Source organism: Callospermophilus lateralis, unplaced genomic scaffold, assembly GCF_048772815.1.
Source record: "Callospermophilus lateralis isolate mCalLat2 unplaced genomic scaffold, mCalLat2.hap1 Scaffold_1358, whole genome shotgun sequence".
NCBI lineage: Eukaryota > Metazoa > Chordata > Mammalia > Rodentia > Sciuridae > Callospermophilus > Callospermophilus lateralis.
In genome coordinates this window covers 107,533-115,020 of record NW_027512518.1, presented here as the reverse complement: position 1 = coordinate 115,020, position 7,488 = coordinate 107,533, and the positions used below count along the sequence as shown (strand labels likewise).

The 7,488-nt window shown below is 49.4% G+C and overlaps 1 protein-coding gene across 1 annotated transcript; it reads right to left on the bottom strand.

Annotated features, from left to right (window-relative positions):
• Positions 1–4,444: 4,444 nt before the first annotated feature.
• LOC143640204 (palmitoyltransferase ZDHHC19-like) lies at positions 4,445–7,265 on the bottom strand. Its single transcript, XM_077108095.1, has 5 exons — positions 7,135–7,265; positions 6,665–6,786; positions 5,979–6,118; positions 5,049–5,221; positions 4,445–4,598 (listed from the first exon to the last, which is right to left on the bottom strand). Exons 1-5 carry the CDS (start codon positions 7,263–7,265, stop codon positions 4,445–4,447), a joined length of 720 nt encoding a protein of 239 aa, XP_076964210.1.
• Positions 7,266–7,488: the final 223 nt, after the last annotated feature.

Sequence of the window (7,488 nt, the reverse complement as noted above, 5' to 3'; positions counted from 1 at the left end):
CCTGGGAGGCTGAGGCAGGAGGATCACAAGTTCAAAGCCAGCCTCAGCAAAAGTGAGGCACTAAGTAACTTAGTGAGATCCTGTCTCTAAATAAAATACAAAATAGGGCTGGGGATGTGGCTCAGGGGTCGAGTGCCCTGAGTTCAATTCCCTGTCCCCCTCCCCCCCAAAAAAGAATCTCCTTTAAAACATAAATTACTAGTCTCAGTCCTCATTAATAACTGAGGAAACTGAGGCCTAGAAAGGTAAGGGACTGGCCAAGGCCAACTAGCAAATTAGTGGTGCAGTCTTTTCTCTTTGTCTATTCAGCAACACCTGGGAGTACTCTGAAACCTGGAACCCGCACACTCAGGTTCATATTTCCGTTCCTTAAGCTCCATGTGCTTCAGCTTCAGGGCCAGCCCAACCTCAGGAGCCTCCCCCAACACATGTGTGACCCACAGACATCCTTCTCCCAATGCACACCCACTATTCCTCACCTCCTGTAAAGCTGCAGCCTCGCCACTCCCTGGGGGGCCCTGCCCATGTGTTGGAGATGTGGGCCCAGGGAGCTCTGTGGGACGGTGTTGACGGGAATATTGTGGCGAGAACCGTGTGTGCACTGGGTCCCCTTGCTCAGGGTCCCACTCCGTGCCTTCCGCCTGCTGCATCCAAGTAGCTGCAGACATGTACCTGGGGCGTGATAGACCAAATGCAGGGAGTCACTACCCACCTTGGCCTGGTCCCCCTGACCACCCTCACCCTCAGCTTGGAAAGCACAGAGCCCAGGGTTCCCAGCCAGGAGTCTCATCCAGGCTGCATTTCCCCTCTACTCCATTTCTTAGGGCAAGAACCTAGAAGGGCAATGAATAGGGACGTTCCCAGAGGCTCCCAGAGTGCCCTGGGGAAAACCCCAAAGGAAAGGACAATGGGTGACAGGGCCTGGGAGCTGGGGTCAGGGACCAAAGAAGAAAACCCAGCTTTATCTCACCCCACTCCCACCAGCCCCAGAGATCCACCACTTGAGCCTTCAGTTTACCAACTCACTTGGGTCCCACTGGCATACAAATGGTCAAATACCAGTTGTTGGCACAGCCCTGGTCGAAGGGGTTGTTGTTCCGGAGTGATTTGCCCTGGAGGGAGATGGGGATGGGAAGAGGAGCTCAGAATCAGCAGGACTGGGCAAGGCCATCTCACAGTGACTCCTCCTAAGTCAGTCAGCTTAGCCAGGGCTCATCCCAGGCCTGGAGCAAGATTCTAAGGGCAGGGGAGCCCAAGAGTGACCCAGGGCCTCCTGCCTTCCTATGCTCCTAGGAAGAGTGACCTCCCTTGACCCACTTGTGAGCAGCTCTCCGCAGACAGTGCTGACACTGCACTCCTTTCTCCTGCCTTCTCAGGGCTCCTCATCATCCTGTGCCTCCCTGTGCAAGATCCTTGTTCTGTCTCCATTGGCCACACCTGTCCTCTTACCTCATCCTTCCACACACCCCCCTTTTTAAAAAAATATTTTTTAGTTGTTGATAGACCTTATTATTTTTTTTTAATTTGTATGGGGTGCTGAGGATCAAACTCAGTGCCTCACACATGCTAGGCAAGTTCTCTGCCACTGAGCTACAACCCCAGCCCCTTTCAGATACCTTTTAAACTCTTCCTTGTGCTGCTCAATTGCTCCAAAGACAATGTCACCACCCCACTCCCACTTCATTTCCCCACCTCTCATTTTTTTTTTTTTTCTAAAATTATGCCTTAACTGAATTTCACTATCTGGGAGGACAGGGGCAGTGGGGAGGCCCCATCATAGTTTCCTAGTCAAAAATCACATGGCCCAGGAAAATCTGGGCTGAAGGCCTTCAGTACACAAAGCAGTAAAGGTCAAGCTCAAAGTAAAGGCAGACCACAGGGCTGATGAATAAGGGCCAAGCACAGAGTCTCAGGTGGGAGGAGGACCAGATATGGCAGTGGTGGGCTGGGGACTAAAAGGATGGGAGGTGATGAGCAGGTAGGCTCCTCTGTCTGTTCACTGTCTCGGGGTCTGCAGCATCCCCTCCCCCACTGATGCTGCCCACCAGTCTTACTGAAAGAGCCTTTAGTCAAGAGATTGCCATACTAAAGGAATCCCAGGGCAGAGATGCCCACCCCTATCATTCCTATTCAACACTAAAAAGAAAAAGCAATAAAGATACACAGATTGCAAAGAAGGTAATGAAACTGTTCTTCACAGATGACAATTTTCTATGTAGAATGTACAACAGCCACAAAATGCTGAGGGAGAACTCAGTGGTTGAGCACCCCGGATTCAACCCCTAGTCCTAGAAAAACAACACTAAGGACTCCTGATCTTGGGAAGATGGTATGAAGAAAATGGATTGACAAGTCACAGATTGCAAGAAGAGATGTGCAAAACCTAGATCTGAATCTGATGTAGAAAACTATTAAAACTCAATAAGAAAACAACCGTTTTTTCAAATGGGCAAAAGATTGGAGGAAACGCTTTTGGGGGGAGTGGGTACCACGGATTGAATATAGGGACACTCAACCACTGAGCCACATCCCCAGTCCATTTTTTTTTTGTATTTTATTAGAGACAGGGTCTCACAGAGTTGCTTAGTTCCTCGCTTTGCTGAGGCTGGCTTTGAACTCGGAATCCTCCTGTCTCAGCCTCCCAAGCTGCTGGGATTACAGGTGTGCGCCACTGTGCCCTGCCAGGAGTAAACATTTTACCAAAGACCCACTGAAGGCCAAACAGACATGAAAATAGGCTCAACACCATTACTCATTAGGAAAACACTACCTGGAACCTTAATGAAATACTACGACTCATTTAATAAGACAGGTTTGATTAAAAGACAAAACAAAATAACAAAGGACAGTGTGAGGGGCTGGGGTTGTGGCTCAGTGGTATAATGCTTGCCTAGTGTGTGTGAGGCACTGAATTCGATTCTTAGCACTGCATATAAATAAATAAAAGGTCAACTGATACCTAAAATATATTTGAAAAAAAAAAGTGTGAAATGTTGGTGAGGATGTGAAGCAACTGGAATTCCCAACATTGCTGGTAGAATTTAGAAACCTTACAGTTGTTTTGGAAGACAAATTTGGCAATTTCCTACAAAGTTCCACACGTGTTTACCTTATGACTCAGCAATGCCACCCTTAAGAATTTATTCAACAAAAATGAAAACTATGTTCACATGCCTGTGCATCAATGTTTAGGGCAGCTTTATTTATAACTACTCCAAACTAGCTAGGCATAGTGGCCCACACCTATAATCCCAGAGGCTTGGGAGCCTGAAGCAAGAGGATGGCAAGTTCAAAGTCAGCCTCAGCAACTTAGTGATGCGCTAAGCAACTTAGTGAGACCCTGTCTCAAAATTAAAAAAAAAAAATTTTAAACATAATTTGAGGGGTGCTAGGAATGTGCCTCAGTGATTAAACACCCCCCGGTTCAATTTCTAGTATGAAACAAACAAAACAAAACAAACAAAAATACTGGCAAAAACTAGATATAATGTAAAAAATCCTTCGTTTGATGAATGTATAAACAATCTATAGGGCATCCATACGCTTCTACACAGCAATAAAAGAAATAAAATACTGATATGAGCGACAACATGGATGAATCTCAAATACATTGTCCTAAATAAATAAAGCCAGAGAAAAGAAGGCAATGACTCCATTTACATGTGACCCTGGAAAAAAAGAAAAACCAGAAGGACATAGGGAGAGAGACTGACAACAACAGGTGAATGAAAGGATATTCTGGAGTAAAGAAACTGCCTAAACTTGATCATGCTGGAGAATGCAGGACAGTATCCAGTTGTCAAAATCCCGTATCCTAGACTAAAAGGGTGAATTTTGCAGTTTTAATTTATTCCTCAATAAATGAGTTTTTGTTGTTTTTTTTTTTTTTAAATCCCACCATGGCTCCCAGGTTTCCACTTCATCAAAACTAAATTTCACGCTCAACTTTTAGGGGCTTTTTAATCTTGACTCCTCCTTATAAATTATCTGGCACCTTGGGTTTGATTTAGAATCGTTCCTTCCTCATTTCCTTAACATCCTACATTCGGGTTTCTCTGCCTTTTTGCAAAGGTGTGCCTCTCACAGACAACACCCTCCTGTCTTCCACCTTTGCAAAATCACACCTAGGACAGGAAGAGTGGCACGTCCTCCTCTACAATGCTGGCCTCGCCAAACTCAGTTTCTTGCAGGCTGCTACACCACTCAGGACCGACCCCCGTCTCAAGCGTTTCCCTAGGTGTCTGCTGGTGTTATTCTGATCACAGGGTTCTTATCAACACAAGCGCAGGATGCACCCATCCCTCAAATAACAGGCTCTCCATGCAATGCACCCACGAGGAAGAATGACCACTGAGCTCCAGGGGGAGGAAAGATCTGAGCTGCATCTTAAGGGGTGGGTCTGGAAGGACTCATGAGGCACCATCAGGACCAAGGGCAGTGAAGATCAGCCGAAAGTGCCGGATTCCCAAAGATGCAAGATGCCTCCGCACCGTCTGGTATTGCAGTACTCGCTTACCTTGCTCACCGACACAGCCTGTATCATCAGGAGCAGAATGACAGGCAGCAGGAGTACCAAGACGGGTACAGCTACTGCGATGCTGTGCATACACAAGCTAAGAAGAACAGACAAACTCTTCTCTCCTGGCCCCGCCCAACGACCGACAGCCCTCATTAGCCCCGCCCTGGCTGGCCCCGCCCACCCACTTTTTCCTCCCTGGACTGGACAATTAATCCAGCACACCCAAGAGAAACCTCACCCCACCATGCTGGCCTCCCACTTGACCCTTTTCAACCTTCATTACCCCACTTCTTGGCCTCCCTAGATTCTTAACTCCATAGTCCATCCTACCACGCCCATCTCCCTGACCCCACTCGCCTTCAATCTGTCCTTCATAGGTCCTCCCAAGTAGCTTCTCCCTTTAGCCCTGCCCACAACATCAGCCCTCCCTCGGTTAACCCCACCTCTTGGCTGTCCTGCCCCTTGGCTGTCCGTCCCTCCCCACAACCCATTCTCTTCCCAGTGTGGGCCCTTGGGACTGGGTGGATACGCCATGGCTGAGTCCAGCGACAAGGGCATGTGTCTTGTACGAATGAGAAAAAGCACACTGGTAGCCAGAAGAACAACCAGATAAAGGCACAGGGACACCAGCAGCAGCACGAATACGCGGAAATTTCTTTGACCTACACAATTGTTTACCCACAGGCAGTGGTGGTCAAAGTCCTAGGGGAGAGAAGGCAGACCTTGAGGGTCTATTTGGCTTAGCCCAATACCCCCAAATCTTGAGGCCCCCCCTCAACCCAGCCCCTAGACCTCCTGCTCTTGGCCCTGCACGTGAGCTCCCATCTCCAGGGTGAAACCAGCACGCCCATGGATAGAGCACAGTTAGGACGCCATGGCTCATCAGGTCATTTGTCATGAGTGAGGTCTCTAGAGACAAGACCTGCCTGGTGTCACTTTGAGCAGGATACAGAAAAGCTGTGAAGCTGTATTTTTTCAGATACTGGGTAAGGATGAGAAGAATTTCTAGCCCAGCCAGCCTTCTGTATTGGAAACCCGTGCAAGGTGTGCACATGAGAGAAGAGCACTCGGAACCCAGGAAACCCTCAATTGGACACCCAGAGGTGGACAGGCAACAATACCCAGAACAGGGCAGCAGCCGGCCTAAAGTTATGGGTATCTAGTATCAGCAAGCTAGTGGGACAGTCACTGCCTTTCCTCCCCTTGACTCCACCAGGCTCAGCACAGATGGTGCCCTTTGCATGTCAGCACCTGTGCAAGCAAGGCCAGCGTCTCAGGACAAGTGCAGAACTGGAGGCAATAACATATATAAGTGACCAAGAGTGGCTGAGAGCCACTTGTAGCAGTGTGGGAAGATGATCTCATACCCACCCCTGGACCACATATGATGTGAGGTTCCTGGTCCTGGCCAGGTGCCCTGGGATGGGTTGGTGAGTGGACAGGAAGGAGGAGTACTTACCTCCACACAGATATTACAGAAGGGACAGTGGTGGGTCCGGGGTGGACGATGGAAAGAACACTTCGAGCACCACTGCAGGCGAAAGGCCGTGTTGTTCACTCGTGCTATGTATTGAATGTTGGGGTCCTCTTCTAAGGAGCCTGGCAGGGGAAGAGATTTGGGCAGTGGCAGGAGGCCCTTCCACCACTCTACTGCTTGGGGCCGCCCCATAGCATCATTGGGCAACAAGAAGGGTGGGGAGGAGGAGGGCAGGGGAATCCCGGTCCCTGTTGAGCAAGCTGACCACTCAGATGGGCGGCAGTCAGAGAGAAAGGGCTGTCCAGCCACAGGAGCTCTATACAGAGCTCTCCCCTTTTGGAATAGTGATCAGTGCTTGAAGTCGTGTGTAAAATGGGAAGGTGGAGGAGTGAACTGCGTGGTTTGGAAGGGCCTGCTGGCCTCTCTTGCCAGCCTGCCCAGTCCTTCCTTCGAAAGCAGCTGGAACACCTCCAGGATTCTGTTTTTTCGCACTTCAGTGGCTTGGGAAATGAAGTTCCAGGGCCCAAGTAATGATGACATGGAGGGAAGGGCTCCTGAGGCCACGGGGGCAGGGGGTGGGGTTGAGGGGGGTTAGCATGTTTGAAATCACCCCTATAGGCATCAGCCCTTGGGATACCACCTCCTTCTCCAGGGGTCTGAGGCCTTACCTTTGTGCAAAATGCCTGGGTCTGACCCATTGAGGAAAATGAGGCTGCAGAAGGACAGTATAAAGAATAGGCCCGAAACCACGGCAAATTCCCACTGCCCATTCTGAGCCAACCACCGGCACCTGAAACCAGAGCCAGACTCAGTCCTAGTCTGGGGAAACCCAGAGCTCCCCACAAGGCCTAGTTCACCTGAGGTAGGACTCACTCGCCTTAAGGACTGATCTAAATATCCAGGTTAGAGACAGACCATGGAGACTCCACAAAATGTCACCAGCATTACCAGTCTCTCATAGTTCCCTAAATGCGTCAGGCACTCCAGACCTCTGTGCTTTCACATTGGGTTCCCTCTAACTCTATATCCTCCTTCCCCTGCTGACCCTCTCTCTCCACTTCCCTCCCTGCCTCTGTACTGTCCTTGTCTATTTTCTCTTCTGTGTCTAAGACACTGACACCTTCAATGGGAGACTCACGGAAAGGCGAAGAAGATTCCACTTATTGTAATAAGAAGCATTGCATTAAAAGCTGGAAACAGGCTTGGTTTCAGCCATGAGGATTCGATCGGAGGTTCATTTGGGGGCGTGATACTCTGTGAAGAGGCCATGGCTAGACCACCAAGCCTCACAGACTGAAGCCACCAACGAACTCTTCTGGGTTGGCACCCAGACTGCCATGACAACAGAAGTGACATCACAGAGGTTCTGGAATGGGGGCTCTGGCTGCTTCCAGTGACTTGTGAGATCAACCTTCCCCAACCCCCACATACGCACATGTTGTAGACTGGGACATCCTGCTCTGATGATGGTAGCTTTGTTGGAGCTTGTGAT

Coding starts and splice junctions, on each gene's coding strand:
- LOC143640204 (XM_077108095.1), bottom strand. CDS start 7,265: ATGGCCTCTTCACAGAGTATCACGCCCCCAAATGAACCTCCGATCGAA. Junction 6,787..7,134: donor GGAATCTTCTTCGCCTTTCC/GTGAGTCTCCCA, acceptor CTCTGGTTTCAG/GTGCCGGTGGTTGGCTCAGA. Junction 6,119..6,664: donor CCCAGGCATTTTGCACAAAG/GTAAGGCCTCAG, acceptor TTCCCCTGCCAG/GCTCCTTAGAAGAGGACCCC.